General features: G+C 36.6%; 1 protein-coding gene across 3 annotated transcripts in view; it reads right to left on the reverse strand.

Moving 5' to 3' along the window:
* Positions 1-19,664, reverse strand: part of BIRC6 (baculoviral IAP repeat containing 6) — a 175,647-nt gene that overhangs the window by 109,749 nt on the left and 46,234 nt on the right. For 2 of the 3 annotated variants that reach the window (XM_021392468.1, XM_021392466.1), the window contains exons 18-35: positions 18,679-18,840; positions 18,444-18,575; positions 18,082-18,179; positions 16,243-16,390; positions 14,726-14,859; positions 13,459-13,605; positions 12,781-12,968; positions 11,801-12,115; positions 11,302-11,401; positions 10,607-10,821; positions 10,216-10,424; positions 9,569-9,915; positions 8,437-8,656; positions 7,390-7,523; positions 4,724-4,861; positions 3,883-4,010; positions 3,156-3,287; positions 1,032-1,247 (exon numbers count right to left, since the gene is read on the reverse strand). In XM_021392468.1, coding sequence (XP_021248143.1) covers positions 1,032-1,247; positions 3,156-3,287; positions 3,883-4,010; positions 4,724-4,861; positions 7,390-7,523; positions 8,437-8,656; positions 9,569-9,915; positions 10,216-10,424; positions 10,607-10,821; positions 11,302-11,401; positions 11,801-12,115; positions 12,781-12,968; positions 13,459-13,605; positions 14,726-14,859; positions 16,243-16,390; positions 18,082-18,179; positions 18,444-18,575; positions 18,679-18,840 — 3,163 coding nt within the window. The remainder of the gene's footprint in view (positions 1-1,031; positions 1,248-3,155; positions 3,288-3,882; positions 4,011-4,723; positions 4,862-7,389; positions 7,524-8,436; positions 8,657-9,568; positions 9,916-10,215; positions 10,425-10,606; positions 10,822-11,301; positions 11,402-11,800; positions 12,116-12,780; positions 12,969-13,458; positions 13,606-14,725; positions 14,860-16,242; positions 16,391-18,081; positions 18,180-18,443; positions 18,576-18,678; positions 18,841-19,664) is intronic. The other variant, XM_021392467.1, reaches the window with a different exon arrangement.

Consider the following 19,664-nt stretch of genomic DNA (forward strand, 5'->3'; position numbering starts at 1 on the left):
AGCTACTTCTTTCAAGAAGCATGCACAAGAAATCTAGCTTTCAGACCAAGACTCAATTCTCTAAATTCTTGAAGATGATTTCCTGCGCTGCTGCCTACAAGATGAGCTATAAATGAAGACAGAAAGACCTTTGGTCTGGAGAGATACTCAATCATAGCCACTACTAATAGTCCAGTAAGTCAAAAAAGAATTTTCGCTAGCTTCACAGATCTGATTAATTGCATTTTTCTGGGAAAGAAAAAAAAATGCAACCCAAGCACTTCCAACTAGCAAGATGTGACAACTCATGTCAACTCAAATCTCAGATTATACACGTCCAGAAAATCCTTGGGAAGCATCAAGGAACAATCAGAAAATACACATAATATGTAACAAATTTCCCCTTCACAGTACAAACAAAATTAATATGCTTGATGGTAATTACAATAAATATTTTCATGGATCTTTCAGAAATTACACATTTCCACAGCTGAACTCCAAAGCTGTTCTAAGGACATTCTTCCAGACAGCTTTATACAAAATGGTTAAAAAGAACGAACAGTCCCCAAACTACACAGAAAAACTCCTACAGCTATCAATGAAAAAAACTGCTATAGTGACTCAGAATCTTGTATTCAGGCTAGTGGAAAATACCTTCAACTATCTAATACAGTGAAAGCAAAATAGTCGTGTTCTCCCTGCTTATTCATTTTTAATACTATAAAGACATACAATAGCTTTAATTTCCATGAACATTAGATGTTGGTTACTAAAAAAGTAGGTATTTTCACTACATTAAATGTTAGAACTCTGCACATTACTTACACAACAGGATTTTTTGAAACATTACTCCTTCTAGGCAATTTTGACACTATCATATCGTCAGTTACACTAAAGATGACAGATCAGAAAAAACTACCTCACCAGAAATTACCAGAAATTTTAATGTTACAGTTAACTTTTATCATTAATCAATCAGAAAGAAGTAATAGAAAATTAATCTAATGTGGTATCCATTGCAACTACAGAATGGCACTTCATATTCTGTTTACCTTACAAACAAACAGAAGTAAATCTGCATGACAAGTAAAGTCCATAGACAAAAGGAAGAGTGCCAGCTTCTGCACTACAGAAATACAACGTTCATGTGCCAGCGTAAAGGGAAGTGGCTCAATTTCTGGAGTTTCCTTTGTTGTTGATACTTCTGTATCCAAAGTAGAACGAGGCCATTCTGCAGTTCGACGTAAACGTATTAAATCCTTGAAGTGCTGCAGAAATCAAATTTGAAACAACAGTTACATATTTTAAGGCTAAGCTCTGGATCTCTTCCAAGTGAAAATCTGAGGCAGCAATAACAGTAGAGTCTAGGAATATAAGAGAATGTGGAATGGAATTAAGGCTTTATTGGCAGAAATTTATTTTGGTAGCATATTGTCTCAGGTGACAGAGTAATAACCAAGTTATTCAGTTCTGCACAAGTGCCGTTTAAGTCTTTATGTTTGCCATAAAACGTATCAAGGATATGTATTTCATAAGCTTCTTTCTCATTTCTACCACCTGCATATACAACTATTGTTAGCATGAAGCAAACTGCAGACAGAAATATTGAAATTTACCCCTAATAAGACTGCTTACTTTCAGTTCTTCACATTAGAAGAACCATCAACAACATCTAACATTCCTAATACTTACAGGTTATGAAGCACCCATTAAACACTATAAACTAAATTAGTCCAATACATGATCAGGGCTTTTAACTACAAACTTTTTGATATAGGTGCTACAAATTCAGTGGAGGAAAGATGGTGCTTTTGATAATCCTACCATTCACCAAAGGCACTCATTTAGCACTTCAGCTCACTGTAACAGCTACAAAAGCAGACTGAAATTAGGTAATGCAAAAGCCTCTTAAAATCTCCCATCTTCTAGATACTGAAATAGACCACAGAAAGAACTATTTACTAAAACAAAAGGTTTCAGCTTCCTCCAAAATGCAATAAATGTTTTAGGTTACTCACAGCTTGTAATAACTGGAAGTGATTAGTAGGTGAAGTAGTAAAAACCATATGAAATGCAACTATCCAATGTACAATAATACCACAACTAAATGTTAAGATATTTCAGTAGAAATTCTTTAGTTCAACATGCGTTTTTGGATGCAACATGGCTGCTATAAAGTGAAACTTATATAGCTAGACAGCACATTACAGCCAGAGAATCATTAAAAGATGTCTCAAGGGAGCCACTGCTGGAGCAGACCTGTTGAAACAGTCCTCCCAATACAACCTGTTGGAATAAAGCAGAGAATAGTGCAGGAAAGAACAGCTCATGACAAGCAGAGTTGGTGAAAACACAGGGCTTTATTTTTTAGGCTAGTGTTTAAACTTCTAGGTTTCTTTTTTTGTAGTTACTGGAAATTGTTTTAGGATTTTTCTTCAGAATGCCTCTCAAGTCCAATATTCTATGATCTTGTTTCACAATCCTACTCTCAGTCATCCAAGCACATTAATAATTTACATTAATACAACTGGAGCTAAACAGGAAAAATATAAAGAGATGCTTAATTTTGGTAGCTAGAAAGACAGACTTTTTTTGTTGTACTTTTCTTGAAAGTCCAGGGTGCCAACTTGAGAAATATCTAAATTTTACCTTATCTCAATCAAGTAAATTCCTTTACTATCACATCCACTTTCAGTATCTGTGGCTTACTGCAATATGCCATAATTTACACTATACTTTTAGGAAGCTAAGAAACTTCAGAGAAGCTCAGAAAATATTCTCAAAAGTTGTATTTCTTAATCTGGGGAACTTCTCAGATGCATGATTATTTTCTTCTTACTCAACCAGGACGGCATTCAGAAGAGTACTATATGTAAGAGAGGCAGGCATATAAAATGTTATTTCACATTTCTATCGGTATGTGTTACCCACTGTTCAACGATATGACTAGCATTCCCAAAGCTACAGGATTACCAGTCAAAATGTGGAAGGGTAAACTAATTTTCCCAGTGTGAGAAATTTCCAGATGGCTGCTGTACTCAGCATCAAAGTATCCTTGATAGCAGCCATGACAAAAAACATTAAAGTAAGTTCAACATCAAACAAACACTACTTTGCAGGAACAGCCCTTCTTACACAAAGGACAAGAAGTCAATTACAGTTTCAGAGCATCATACCTTGGAAGTAGCCTGCTTTAGTTTTGCCTGTTCTACTAAAAGTTTGTATGATGATCCTTTGTTGCTTTGTATTTTCTCTTTTTCCATCTGTTCCACCAAAGCCTTCTGCTTTGCTTTTAATAAGTTAAGTTGCTAAAAGAAAATGTTAATAGGAAAAAAACGAAAATTTAAGCAATAAGATGTTAAAAGGATCTGTGTTTTCATATGATATCAATCTTCAACCTGTAACTTGAGCTTTTTAAATATAGTTGTATAAACAACTTAAACTGAGACACCTTCATGGACCACCAGTCTCCGAACAGACAAAGTTTAAGAAAAAAACCAACAGTATTTTTTAAAGCTCAAGACATCCATGCCCAGGGTCATAAAAACCACATGGTTGTATTTAGAAATGAAAATTTCATATCTTAAGAATTACCAACTGTTAAATAACAGGTTACAAGCTTGCACCCTGGTGTACTCAGATCTACATTGGAAGTAAATTTTACTTATTACCCTATACAGGTCACAGAGCTCAACAGTACATTCCAACATTTGTTCTTCCAACAGATGCCATGCCCCACACTTGGAGACAAACGTCAAAGAAAACAGGCAGCCTTCAGCTACAGAATTAGACTACGCAAAAGCAAAGCTGAATGAGTCCCAAGGCCAAAGCTGTTCTCTCAAGATATTAAATATGCTGCACAGTATCTTCTGTGAAAATAGCCACTACCGTGTCAGAAGTCACCTGTTTATGATGAACAAGCTGTTTTCTGATCTTTCGGGAATACAGTCTATCTAGACTACTGTTGCCTTTAGTAGATCTGCTCAAACTCTGGGTGTGAAGGCTATTATTTATAAAACTCCACTGGTTTCCTAATGGAAATAGACAAGAAAAACAAGTAGATATTAGTCATATTAAGCTTCATTTAACTCCAAAGAAAAACATTTATATGGCAAGGGTTAGCAACTCAAAATATTAAAGAAATGAGCAAAACATAATTCTCTTAGTGAAAGGCTGATGGTAATGTATCTGTGCAATTTCAGAATGCTTGTTCTTATTACTTTTAAAACATACGGAGAGAAGAATGATTGTTTTAACTAAATAAAAATAACTGAAGAGCCTAAGTAAAAAAAAAAAAAAGGAAAAGCTTTCCGGCTTTCATTTTCAGAAAAGCTGTTCAAAGAAAACAGCTATTCCACTTAAAAATAAAAACAAAAACAGTAGTATCAAAAATGCATTCAAATGTACTGAATACATACACTACAACAAATACCAAAACTGGCATGAAGTCATACCATTGTATTTTTTCACAATGGAAACATCGTCTCAACATGGTAGACTCTCAATGGACTGGTCTAGGAGTTACAGGATAATATACAGACATTTTACAAAATAAAATCAAGTTTATCACTTAAAAAAATGAGAAGTCATATTTCTAAAAAAAAGAGGTGAAGAAGCAGACAAGAACGCAAACAAAACTCATTTTCAAATGAATCAAAGATGTATTTTAAGTATTTGAACAGCTCCAAAACAAATACCCACAGAAACAAGCCTTGATATGTTACTGAAAATTAGTATTGCACACCTGTCAAAAAACGTTCCCTCTCTTTTCCATTCAGAGGCTTCTTGGCTGTGGCTGCTTCATCTTCAACAGTAGCTACATAATCCAGTAGTCTGGATACCAGCATTACAACCCAGCTGATCATGGGAATATCTAACACTCCTTAAAAAGAAAGATTTGACTGCCTTAATAAAGTTTGAAAACCATAACAAAATAATAATTAAAAAAACATAATAGGAACGATATGGCACACATTTCACTAGTTCACAAAGATGTCTTTTGTTTCTCTCGTTTCTTTTTTTTTTTTTCCCCAATGAGGTAAGAGTCTAACCACTTAAAAAAGTGACAAGAAATCAAATATTTGGTGTAGAATTCAGGCACAAAAGCAAATGCCACGTTTCTCTTAGGCTGATGAAGTCAGCAGTGAAAATCTTAACCTCTACTGTTAAGGGTAGAAATTAAGTGAAATTTTTAAAAAAAGTCTAAAATTCTATGCTTAAGTTTCCTAAAAATCATATGCAGAATGACAGCTGCTTGCATTAAAGCTCAACAGTGAGATGTCTAATTCCAAAGCTTGAAATTCCTCCATCACCAAAGGCTCTGACAAGGCCATCATTACTGCACACTCACACAGCTTCATTTTCACTCCTTTAAAATGTATTTTCATATAGCCATTCAAACCATGATCAGAAAAGCTAAGATTGAACTCAGACCAGAGGAACCATGCTGATGGCACTAATGGCTTGCTATCACCTATTTCAGTCTGACTCTAAATGCAATGCAGGCAGAAATAAAATGTATCTTACAAACCATGCAAGAAAATCTCTGTGTAAGTGAATAAATCTAAATTAACAGTTCCAACACGAACTCATGAGTACTCAATGAAGACCAGAAATCTTGCAATTAATGACCACTGGATCATTATCACTATGCAAATTACACTTTTATATAATAGCACAAACTCAGAAGTACTAGAGGTTACATACACATTTCAATATCTGTGCACAGTACTGAGCTGTATTTAGCCACACTACACTGTTCAAGCACTGACCCCAAACTGAGCTTTAGTCAACTCAAATCATTATTCATTTCAGCTCAAACAAGAACACTAAGGCTTAAAAACACCACGTCCAAAATCACATCTAGTTGCTGGCAACCAAAGTAATCGGATGGAGGCCCTGACTGTTCACTCTAGTCTCCTCTCCATGCTGGCTGAAAGCAGCCCATCTCAACTAGGCAGAGGAACAGAAGGCCTCTCCATCACCTCTGCAGATACTGCAGACTAAACTGCAAGGATAGCAATGAGTAGCATTGGTGACTGTTCAGATTTGCAGAACAAAAAGAAAGGAACTTGGTAGAGAGTGAAGTATGTAATCTTTCATATTTCTGTTTGTACAAACATATTTATCTTCTGTCTCTTAAAAATCAAAATTTTCAGCTTTTCTCCCTCCCTCCAAGCACATTTTTTTAATTCATTGTCCCCCTCTCCCTGAAATTTCACAAATTCTGCATCCACAACGCTCACCTCTTGCTCTCATTTTCTGTTGTTTTCTGACTCTTTCCCCACTAAGTTTTTACTCCTTTCACTCTTAGTTATGCGTGATAGTTCTCAAACAGGAATTTCTTCTGCCATACCTGAGGCTTCCATCACACATAATAGTGCCCTAGTACTTACCTGTACTGTCCAGGAGGAAGTAAGCTGGAAGACCAGCAAATAAAGCTCTGAAGTATCAGTTACTTCTCCTGCTTCCTAAAGTCCTCCGTGAGGACAACTAGTAAGGCAAGAGCTATGAAAGGAATTGGCAGCTGTGGGGAGAGTGCAAACAGAGGTAGAGGAGATGTAAGGTTGGGTTTGCCTCAGACTAGTTAGAGACTACAGCAGGATATGGCCAAGATAGAGAAAGTACATGGCAGACCAAGAAGAAGCAATGAATAGGACAGCTTCTGACACCAGCTTGAGGCTCGTTTACGACAGGAGACAAGGAAGAGTCTCAGCTGATATTTACCAGTTTTGCAATGCTAAGAAATTTAAGTAGCAAATCATCTGCAATGCTCTGCTACATGTACATAATCTATGAAGAAGCCTTGACTTTGGTGTTTTCAAAATTAAGCATTTTCTTCAGGCTTAGAGTAGTAAAGAAAATACTCAAAAATCAAGTTCAGAGAATAAAATTTCAATAATTTTTAGGGTCAAGAAAATGTAAAATCCTTGTGGTTACAGAAACCAAAACAAAAACCCCAACATACAGCTTCCAGAAACTATAAGGACACATCTAGCAAAGTTGTCTTCATGGCCACGTTTCACTTCAAACGCTTGAAACTTAAAAAGGATCTAATGAGCAAAACCAGACACTCCTTTCCAGAAGACTAAATTCCAAAGTAATTCACTGGAGTCATTAGAGCTATCTACACTTTGGGTATTCCTTCCACTTTTAGCTAAAACTTTAAAGGGCTTCCTAGCTGAATTAAAAGCAGCCAAATAGATTTTGTTCACGTTTACAGGGGAAAAACACCTCTTAGCACCTAAAGAACAAGAATTTTTAGTACATTTTAAAAGACATCTGTGTTTCAGAAATATAATAAACAAAAGCAATTTCTTCTTTTTAATACACCAATAACTGTGAGCTAGTCTTTCAATTTTCTAGCATATAGTGAATATGAAAATACAATTTCCCAAATTAGAGGGCTACCTTCAGTTCTTCTGTGCACAGGTAAATGAGGTTGCAGTGGTGACAGAAGGTTATCCAGAAGATTAAGTAAACTTTCTAAAACACCACTGTTGCTAAGCGATCTTTGTCCAATGCAAGAAAGTAACATGAAGACCCTAAAAATAAAATTAAATATTTAAGATTTCATTTCCTTTTCAAATTCTGTAATATTATGAAACACCCCTTCTAGATCTCTAGTCCCCATGGCTTTCAACTGAGATACTAGATGGCTAGAGAAAGTAACATTGTGGCCCAGCAAGTGGACTAGATTTCAAGATTTGCTGTCAAAAGGATAATGCAGCATCTTAGGTTATACATTTTCTCTTTCACCCTCAAGAGGTCAGTAGCTACTTGCAGAGCATACCACTCTGTACCTCTTCCGAAACAAGACTTCATCTGTTTAATTTCTTATCCCATGTGATATACCGAGTAGCAGGAATAGATAGTTACATCCATGTATTATAAATGGATTAATTGAAGGGTATAGTAAGTATGACAATCTAAATGACCAAAGAAGGCAGAAAGCCATAGAACAGCATATAAGTTAGATTAAAATAACATGAGAGTCAACACATCTAACATTCATTATTCAGCTCTATACTTGTTTGCTCTCATCTTGGAGAAGACTTCTGTGTTAAATGCAAATAGTGCACTTTTCAGTCTCATTCACAATGCCAAATCCATTAGAAGGGCAGCCCTGTGATAAGGGTGTACTAAATCCTGATAAAGCAGAAGGCAATTTATAACACTGGAAATCAATCCAGATATGCGAAGAACGCTGACAGAAGTATCTTCCTAATCACTTCTAAGTTAAGGAAAAACAGCAGCTTATTGTGGTGCAAGTACCAAACACATGCAAAAAAACTCTACAATTCATCATTTGCAGTGATTTTTTGGAACTATTTTTTATATCAGTGGAGTAGACAGATAGGTATTATTTAATCACAGCTTTGTCAATTGAAATATTAAGTTACGAACCATAGAATTATTTAGACATGATCCACAGATCATGTATTAATACAGACTTACCTGTCTTGTGGGAATATGAGAAGTTGCTCTGAATTGTACAATTCCTGCAGTACATTTGAGAGAAACTGACCCCACCACCTTTCTCCTCCACACAGCTGAACAAGCAGAAGACCAGTATGCAACCGTATTTTTGGAGTCCCACTGATACACAGGTGTTTAAACAATTCTTCACAAGCTTGAGCATGAAAAGTACTTTGCAGAACCACAGGAACGGAATGTCCTTTTAAGAAAAGAGAATAAGCCACTATGTTTAAGGGCAGCATATGATACTAATACAACCACAATGGCTTCATGACAGGAAGAAAAAGTTTCTAAGAAGTTTCAAAAACAATTATGAGTAGACTAATTGACGTGGGAAAGGAGAAAGAGAGGGGAGTATCTAGGGAGATGGTAATTTGCAGGAAACCCCTAAAGACCAGGCAATTTGGTCAAAACCAGATCATGAAGCAAAAACAAACTGTCATTATGATTAAGAACAAACCAGAGCAAAAAATTGCAAGACAGATAGGCCTGTCTGTTTGGAGAACAATGTTCCACACTTACTAGTGCCTTTTTGTTGTTGTTGGATTTGTTGGGTTTTTTTGTTTGTTTTGATTCTCCAAGAACTCTTTCAATGTTAAGCTTAGGAAATAAAAATTCTTAGTGGATACTAAAGATTAGTAACTAAGTATAGATACTGCTTTTATGTTTTTATCCCCCCCCACAGAAATCATCTTCGCTTTCTCTCTCTGCTTCTATCTGCTTAATCCAGCTCCACAATCCTTTATTAAGCTGGTAAAAACAACATCAGTTTTCTGCCTGGGTAGTCTTCTGTTACTTCAACAAATTGAACCAGCCCCCAGGAAGCTCAGAGAGTTATCCAAATGAAGGAAAATGTAGACAGGATTACAAAAAAGGGGGAAGGACCTTGATATCCTCTCATATCCCTTTTGGAGGCAGGAAGCGGTTAGGTCAGCTTGGTGCAATTGGTCAAGCTGTACACCGTATGTTTCTCAATACTAAACCCACAGTAAAACTATCAGAATATAATTTAAAAGCTTTATAGGGGGAATATGCAGATCACGAAAAAGAAAAACGTGCAAACTGTTTCCACAAACATGACAAAAACACTGAAACCTGAAAAAATACTAACCATTGGAAGAATGAAGCAAACTGAGCAAAGTATCCAGCAAATATCTAATGATGGTGCGCAGCTGTTCTGTTGATGACATCTGAATCAACTCTTTTGGATCTGATTGTTCCTTCAGTGTTTTCCTGCTTGCACCTAAAGCTACTTTGAGCCTCTGAACAGCATGGTGAGCTAAATTGAGTTGAAGCTGTAGCTGAATGCAGTCCTGGTAAGCAGAAAATACTCTGCTATCTTCTTCTACTGCCTTGTCTGGCTTCCTTAAAAAGTACTGGGCGTTGTTAGCGCTATTGAGTGGTGGCAGGTCAATACTCTGCAGAAGGATTTCTAACCGATGACAGGCCAAATTGTACCTAGAATGAAAAATTCCAGCACAATTCAGTAGACATTAGTAAGGGGCAATACATTTGATAATCATCTTGCCAGAAGATGACATCTGGTCCATTCTGAATGCATTGTTAAAACAGGTATTTAAAAAAAAATATAGTGTACTCTTTGTTAATAGCATAGAGATACTCGCTGTAACAACTCTAGAGCAAAGGTAGAGTTTTCTTTTATCTGCAGAATATCACAGAAAGAAAAAAACACAGGATTATGATATTCCAGTGTTCTAAGTTAAAATAACTCGTAAATATGCATATTTTTTTTCTAACCTGCATTGTATGTCTTCTTGCAACGCAACCATCATTGCTAAATGCTGGTCAATTTCTGGCTGATTTGCAGCTTCACCTTCTCCTCTGAGGGGATCATGCATTAGTTTCAGCTCATTTTCAAAGGGCAAGATATAGGTATGGCCATAATAAAATCCTAATGGAATTTTTGCTCTGGCATTTGTACTACCGTATCGACCAATAACAGTGATCTGAAAGATAATACAACAGTTGGATGATTGTATCAAAACAGGCAAAACAAATACAAAGTCAAGAATTCATAAAACAGCGTAGAGCCAACTAAAGTCTGATCTGAAGAAGACTTAAGATAAGTTCACACACTAATGATGATCAAGAATTTAAAAGAGACAGTGTGCAGTCGATCTCCTCTTACCTTCATAAATCTGCACACTGGTGGTGGTAACAAGTCATGTAAAATCAGTGAGTGTGTGCTAATATCAGTAGCCACTACCAATCGCCTTCCATCCACTTCTTCTCCTAAAGTCCAGATGTCAATTGACAAAGAGGCCAAATCTCCACAAGTGGGTATCAATACATCCGTCAGCAATATAGGCCTTCCAAAATCTAAGGTCACAAATCTTCTTGCTCCTATGGGAAAAGCACAGGATTGCCTAGATAGAATACCAGTGCATGCTAATCAGTGAAGAGATGTTACTCCTCAAACAACAAATCTTCTGTTTCTATATTGTTCAAAAAGGTGTAGATTTGAGGTTCAGCATTACTGCACGGACTCAAAGTCTCTCAACCTAGCTTGTACTCATTAAAAAGAAAACTGGGAGTTCAACTTAATATATGCTGTTAGGCCTTTTATGCATTACTTCATAACTGATACTCTGTCTGAAGACCCAACATACTCTATCCCCTCTGTGCACCTCCCAAGGATTTTTCACCTTGGTAAACATCACTGGATGTTGAGGCTTAAACTTCCAGATAACATGGAGATGCAAACTCAAATTTCTTTCCTTTAGAAAGACAAGTGAGACTGCAGCTAAGCAACTGATCAAAGACCTTAGAAAGTATTTAACTTGTTAGAAAACATCAGAATCATTATTAGAACTTTGGTTTTACCTGAGTGCATTCGCTCTATAATAATTGATTGATGAGGTGGAGGTTGAAGAAAATGTGAAGCATGAGATATTGCAAGAGCAAGACCAGATCCAAGTGGATTCTGAAGAAAGGGAAAACAAAATTAAAATTAAATCATTAGTCTGTGCATTTATAATGATCTACTCTTTACAAGAAACTCTAAGAAAACCTCCTACAACTTAAAGATGCCCAAACACCTGCACTCCATTTAAATTTGAGCACGCACCAGGCAAAATATACTAACTACAAAGTTCTAAGTATTAATAACTCATTATACTGTTAAACTAGCTCCAAATTAAAGAAATCATTTGAGGTATGTAAATGTAGTTTGCTTTCATAAAGTCCTTTTTTTCATACAGTCTAAACTCAGCGACAGTTTTCACATCCCATCTAAATAAACAGGTATCTAGTAGCACTCAAGTATAAATTAGATATGACTAACATAATTTCATTTCAGTAAAAAGAACACAAAAATAATTACCGTCCTAGACTTGCTTGTATTTTTGTTATGTGCAGCAAGGTTAACTGCTGGGGGATCAATGACTGAACCAGGGAAAAGCTGAGCAAGCTCTGCACTGATAACAGCAGAGACTGCCTCATTAGGTGGAGTCAAAGGAGGAGTCATGAATAGAGGAGTTGTTTTTGGTGTGGGCGGAATTACATCTGAAGGATGAATGAAGAACCCTGGAGCTGCTACTGGATTAGAAGGCACAGAGTTGTGAACAGGACCAACTGCTGATGCTGCTGCTGCTGCTGCTGCTGTTGTCTGATGCAATTTGGCTTCCAGCTTAGCTTTCTGTGGGGAAAATTAAAACAACATATGTAGCAGATAATACTGCTTGTGAAGACAGGCATAGTACTGAACAACGAGTTCAGCTTTCGTTATAAGCTAGATTTAAGAAATTCACACCTTCCACATAGGCATGCAAGCTACTACAAGATGAAAAATGAAACTACACTCAGTTTGACCTCCCTTGCTGAGGAACATGAGCAAATGAGTAGTTAATTTGAGTAATCAAAAAAAAAAAATTGAAAAACCTAGAACTGAACAATAGAGCAGAGTCAATATAGTGTCAGTACAAACTTTCTGTATGCATTCTGATAATGGCTTTAATGCTGGTACTTCCCCACATCTGCAACAATGCTTTTCATTTCAGCGGGCTTTCCCAATTTCACAGATTGATGTTCTTCTGTATTAAGATTTAGTTTTGATAACTAAATCAAGGACTCTCAAAATATACAAAAAACAAGTCTGAAAGACGAAAACAGCAGGAAGAAATTCAGTATTTTGCTTAATGAGAGGGAATCCTCGGTCCAGAGCTGTTCCTTCCTCAAATGCACTATGGAAAAAAGAAAAAGAAGGGAAAAAAAAAAAAAAGGAGAAGCAACTAACTCTGCAACTACTTTCACAGCTTTTGAAGTTTAGAGACAGCATTAAAAAATAGCCAAATAGCCTCCAACCTGTTGCTGAAGCTTCAAAAGCTGCTGCTGTTTCTCTTGCAGCACCTGGAGCTGTTGCTCGGCTGAGGCCATTGCATGAGAGAGAGACTGCAAAGCTACCTGGGCTGCTGAACTCAGTGCTGTCGAGGCTTCCCCAACTGTTCCAGACGAGAGACCACCAACTGCTGGGGTAACCCCAAAGGTACTCACTGGCATGGAACAAGCAAAAAACAAACATAACAAAATCATGTATGTAGAACAGAAACGATAATAAGCACTTTGAATTTCTTAATAATTATTAAGAGCAACATAAAAACAAGTGTTTTGTTTGACTTCTTACAAAGTAACATCATCTTGAATCACAAAGTATACTGTTTATATACTGTGTGCAGTGTACAAGCAACATTTTCATTGTAGAAGATCCCCCTCAAGACTTGGAATGCTTTTGTCACATTAGGCTGCAAGGCATACATGCACATTTTTACATTATACTCACATACAGAAACAAACTCATTCCAATTCATAAATTTGAAATCTAGTTTGTTAACTCTAAGAAGAAACTGATGTACAGTAGTTATTTTTAAAAAACATTTAAAAACCACAGACAATCAATTTGTGAAACAACTGCTCATTAAGCACAGTTAAAGATCTCATACTGTAGAATTATGCTAAGTAGAAAAAATGAAAAATTGTATATACCAGTAAACGTACTTGCATCGTCCCTTTCTATTCTAGTTCCATCGCTTGTTGAAACACATGTAAAGTGCAGAGGTTCAACTTCCAAAAGCCCAGTAAGGGAGGTAAAACTTCCTTCAGCAGCTGCACAGCTACTTATTTTCCCATTTCCTGAAAGAGAAATAAGTATTTGCTCCATCATCTAGTAATTTCTTCATAACAACATTGCAAGTTCCAAAGAGTTGAAGGGGACAACTGAATTTAATAATTTTAATATTTTATAGCTTCATGTTATGGAACAAACACCTTAACTCTATCACACCCACAATATATACAGATGGGAATATGTTTTAAAATGAATAATGCTGCCAAATCTGAACAGAGCATCTTAAGTCAAAATATCAAATGCAAAAACATAATATGCAAAAACGTAGTATAAAATTTAACTTCCTTAACTCCAGAAAAATTATATGCAGATACTTTATTCTTTCTTTCATATCAGAAAGCTGCAGAAATACACTGATGTGCCTGGAAAGAAAGATAGGAAAATAACAGACTGGCAAAGATCATACATCAAATCTGTATAAAAATCAAGGCTTTTATTCAATATATTAACCATTATATGGTGTAGTATTGAGGGAGGATTGGAAAGATGGTGTACAAAAGCAACCAAGAAAAGGAAAATAGTCAATATGATTGATGAAATATGTTTGCTATGAAAAGAATTTCCTGAGAGGTAAGTATGTTCTTCTCAGGGCATTCCAAGGCATAACATTTCCCTATGAAATGACCTGAGATGATAGAAACGAGAATATTTAAGGTATTTTACTGCCTCTGAAACAACAACAAAAAAGTCTCATGAGATCTGTAATATTTAATTAAAGGGACTCATCTAGCAGCTTCCTAAGTTTTGAAAAATCCATTTATGTTTCTCTGCCTTGGAGATGGCTGCAAGTCTGAATAAACAATAAACAGATATCTGAGACAAGCTCCTAAATAGAAATGACAAATGATTTCCTTGATGACTCTGACACAGTGAATGATGTCAGCCTCTCTGTTTAATATCTAGCCTTCTCGTAGCTCTTCTACAGGATAAGAAAAATACTTTCATCTTTCTTTATGGCCCACAGGAATTGCAAGAGATCTCAAGAAGCAAGAGAATCCCTTGAACTACATTGCGTACAACTATAAAACATAGGGAAAGTATAAAACCCCATCTTACCTAAGAAAATCAGCACAATAAAGAGAGCTACCAATTTTTCTGTAATAGATTACTGTTAAACGTATGTACCTGACAGAACATCAGACAAATCAATTTCATCTGATTGAACACCGATGCTGCTGTTGTATACATTTTTACAAGAGGAGCCGCTTATTTCCAAATCAAAGAGAACTGGATCAAAAGGTGAACTATATAATCCATATCTGCAAACAGAGTAAGACAAATAGCAGTATTCAAACAACAGGAATATAAATTTATTTAGAGAAAAAGGGCAAATACTACACAAAGAATTTGTTGTATTTCAAACCACTTTCTTCCTTCAACTGATCTATCTCAAAAATTACCATTTGCTACTATCTCACTGAAATCACTGAAGTGACCTATTCAAACAGCTTATGTTGCTAATTAAGGAACTGTTGCTAAGTAGTTTTGTAGATTTAACACTGCCCTGGAAATATAACATATAATCACACTCAGACATGCAAACTAGAACTGTAAACCTAAAACAACTAGTCAGAGCAATATGCACGCCTGCACACAGTGAATTAGACATTTATCTGAAGTCAATAAAGATTAAGAACTGTTTTCAAAAAAATCAAAACAAATTCCAATTCAGCTTGTTCTTCCAGCTGAAGTTAGAAGAAAAACAGAAATGCTACTAGGAATATCAATCAACACTTGCCAGTACTTTAAATATCTCAGGAGAATAACATCTCATTGCTTCTTACTCTGGCAGTACCATTGGGAATAAAGACAATCGATCAGGTAATAAGATGGTCCCAAGCCAATTAGGCTTTAATATGCAAAGAAAAAGGAAAATAAAATAGTAAAAAAAATGAGTAGTTTTTGTACCAATACCTACTACAAACAAGAGATAAGAGGAACCAAAAAATATGAACTGGGCCAAGTTACTACGCAGGAGTAGAGAAACAGTCTGGAAGAGCTGTATAACAGCAGCATGCTCTCGTCATCATAATATGATGCTTGAAACTGCTGCAAAACAGAACCACCAGAGATCTTCTTCAGATACAGCAGGTAAACCCAAAGTTAACACAGCCTAGCAGTTCAACATCTAAAAGATGCAACACTACAGCCAAAAACTATACTGCTGTGTAATTTAGAATACGAGTCTGCGTTACCAGTGAATTACTCCAAGTGTTTACACTTAAAATCTGACATTCAGTAGCAATTCTTCAAATGCAGGGTCATCTCACAGACAGACTACAATTTTATGAAGAATTGTGCAGAACAAAAACTATGAAGTATTTTTGATTCCCTCCCATACTCAAAAGAGGTGATGCTTTGTTAACCCTTATACTAAACAAGCTAAATACTATTTAAGGATGGCATAGCTTCAAACATCCTATACACACTTGCTTATCTGAAGCATCCTGTAAATTGCAAGATGGTAATTTAATTCACCCTTGCAACAATTTTTCAGAGTTATATCATATTAATCCTTGCTCAAATACTGCAAAACAGATTTTATTTTAAACAGCGAACAATTTTCAGAACACCAGAGGGTAGTATCAGACAGTTTGCACTTTTGTCTTTACTAAGTTCACAACAACTACTACTCTTAGTACCGTGTTTGTAGTAATGCTTCCATAGGTGTTAGGCGATCCTGCAACTGTCGGGACACAGCAGTTAACAATGATGCACAAGCTGTACTACATCCTGCCAAATCTTCATCCTTTACGTAATTCAGCAATACAAAATACCAATATACTGATCCTGCATTAAAAATACAAAATAAAACAAAATTAATTCCAAGTGAAACATCGTGTGAATATTTCACTCAGAAAGTATATTAAGAATATAATCATCGGAAATTATAAATCATGACATCACAGAACAGCTCAGGTGGGAAGGAACCTCAAGGATCAAGTTCCAACCCTCATGCCACAGGTAGAGTTGCCAGCTGCTAGGTCAAGTACTAGATCAGGCTGCCCAGGGCCCCATCCAACCTGGCCTTGAACACCTCCAGGGACAGGGCACTCAACCTCTATGAACAACCTGTTCAGCACCCCACCACCCTCTCAGTTAAAAACTTGCCCCTGACATCTAATCTAAATCTTCCCTCCTTTAGTTTAAAACTATTCACCCTCGTCCTATCACTATCTACCCGTGCAAAAAGTCGATTTCTCTCCTGTTTATAATCTCCCTTTAAATATTGGAAGGCCATAATGAGATCTCCCCTCAGCATTCTCTTCTCCAGACTGAAGAAGCCCTAGGAGAGGTGCTCCACCCCTCTGATCAGCTTTGTGGCCCTCCAATAAATGAACTAATGAACTACTGAATACAGACTAGGAAGTATTCTCATTCTCCCCTCACCTACCAATGTTTTTTGGGTGTTTTTTTGAAGGGCAGAGGGAGAGTGTAAGAGTAACTTTAACGTAGAATCATTCTGTAATCATGCTTCCACCAACGCTTCTCTTACTGGCTAGTTCATAATGGAATAAACTAAGGTTCCAAAGAGAAAATTTTGCACATATTTCTTTCATTACTTCTGCACTCTGCCTTTACTAAACACAACCAAAATGCTCTTGCTACACCAAGATGCTAGGTTAAAGGTTCCAATCCCTCCTGAGCCAACTCTCATTCCAGATTCAGCTCTTTCCTTGTATCCTGTTTTTGGCTGCTGTCTCTTTATTCTGTATTTGCTGCAGGTACTTCTCCTTATAGATAATTTTGGAAGCACAGTGCACTGGTTCTGCGTGAAAACAATTCTCAACTCTCTCCTTCCCGCTTCCCTCCCCTGTGTATTCCATATCCTCTGTAGCAGTCTGTTAAATGTTTTAACCTTATTAACACAGCAAGCATTTTGGACTGAAAAGTAGTTTTCCTTCTAAATCCCTTGGTGATGCCAAGCAAGATGCAATTAAGCATCATACTGTGAAAAACACAAAACAGGCCTCATTAACCCAAACATGAGTGTCATGCTTAAAGTCATCTTCCTATTCTATCAGGCAATAAGGTGCTAAGAGACCAACACTCATTCTCATCTGTACTGCAGAATTTAATTTAGTTCAACATTTCCTTTTGGTTCAAAAGTAACAGAAGTGAGCTGCTCTAACTGCAAACCGCTTGGATTGCCAGACTCCTTGGAATGAATAAATTAACTAATTTTCAAAAATGAGAGACAATACTGACCCTCACTTATGAGAAAAGAACCTGTGACCACTGAACACCTTCAAAAACTCATGCAAAACTTACGTGACGTCTCCTAAAAACTTTATTGCCTCAGCATTTTAAGAAACGTAATTTGCTTAAATTTCTACCATCCATCACTGGACCAGACCACACCAAGAAGCAGTTAGTACTAACTAAACAATTATGTAATTCCTATTCTACAAGACAGTCCAACAAAACATGACAAACAAAGGTACTGTGTTTTTACATGACAATAAACATTGTATACGTACCACCTGTTGCAGCAGCAGGTAGAAGAGGCATATTGTCAAGTAAAGCTTTTAGGAGAACCGATCCAAAACCCTGCTGACTTGGGTCACACCTGCCATTGCTACAAAGAAACACATAGCCAGACACTTTAAAGTTTAACAAAGTAAGAAGGAAACACAAAATCTCCACCAGAAGATGAAGTTGAAAGCTCGAGGTCCTTAACAGCCACTCCCTAACATATTTTTCCTCAACAGAAGATCTTCTAGATCACCTTGTTCATAAATTTAAACAATAACCAAACCCTATATACAATTCAGATTGCATGCAGAACACTCAAATATATATTTACAAAAAGCATATGCACCTCAAATAAAACTGCACTCACCTGATGCACAGTGCAAGAAAACGCGCACATTTGTGAGCTATGCTCCGTCCAGCTTCAAAGAAACAAACACGTATTATATCAGAGACACATTTACGTGTTTTGGAAAGCAAGCTGTCACTTCCTTCCTTCGAGCTGCAAAAACAAGTTGCATGCCTTAGATAATCATATAAAACTGTTCTAATAGAGATGATATTGACAAACAGCTACGCTAGTTCAGACACAAATTCTCTCTTACCTGCCAGGTCCATTTGAATACACTCCTGCTAGCCAACAGAGCGTGTCCAGCACAAGACTCTGAGCATGTTCGGTGGTCAGACCATCATCTGTTTTTTTGCAAAGAGTAGTGAGCAGCTTCTCATGGAACTCTGAAAACTGTAACATGGCACAGCGCTGAACTCTGGGGAGAGGTGGAGATAAAAAAACCAACAATAATTCAATACAGTCATTCTCCCATTAAAGAGTCTTTCTAGTTTTGTAACCTGTCTTAAAAACAGAAAAAAGACGCCTAGACAACAGTTAAAGCAGTACGTGCATATATGATATCTTCCCTACATGTTTAAATGATAAGGGACATGGTTTAGTGGGAAATATTGGTGATAGGTGGATGGCTGGACTAGATGACCTCGGACATCTTTTCCAACCTTGGTGATTCTATGATTACCAGTATTCCTATTTTCTGCTCAATTATTGTATATTTAATAAACTGTAATCTTTTCCCCCCGTATTAACTCACTCATTAAGTTGTAAACCTAAGCAAACTTTCACTGTCTACAACATTCTTTCCTAACTACTTGCACATATCTACTTCCAGCACATTAAAGGACCTGTTGCTAATTCATTCAGGACTCCCTCTTATTTTGTACTTCCGACAAAGGCCATCACCATAGGCTTTCTGGAAAATCAAAAACAATTTTGTGCTGGAAGATCAGTACTATCAACAGGCTTACAAGTCTGTGGTTATCTGGAACCATTTTCAGAACCGTTCTTTATTACTGTACTCCTGTTCTTATGTTCTGAGGTATTTCGCAGCATGAAACTTCACTTCCATCTGAAATTCATCTGTTTCATCCTGGAGGACTCCTGAAATTCTTTGGTGAACACAAACCAGTCCTAAACAATACTACTAGTTCACCTTGTCAGTTTGATCTACAGCCTATTATACAATTATTTACATTTTAGATTGGTCTTCTAAAATGTCACCCATACTAGAAATTCACATGC

Source organism: Numida meleagris, chromosome 3 (assembly GCF_002078875.1).
Source record: "Numida meleagris isolate 19003 breed g44 Domestic line chromosome 3, NumMel1.0, whole genome shotgun sequence".
Lineage (NCBI taxonomy): Eukaryota > Metazoa > Chordata > Aves > Galliformes > Numididae > Numida > Numida meleagris.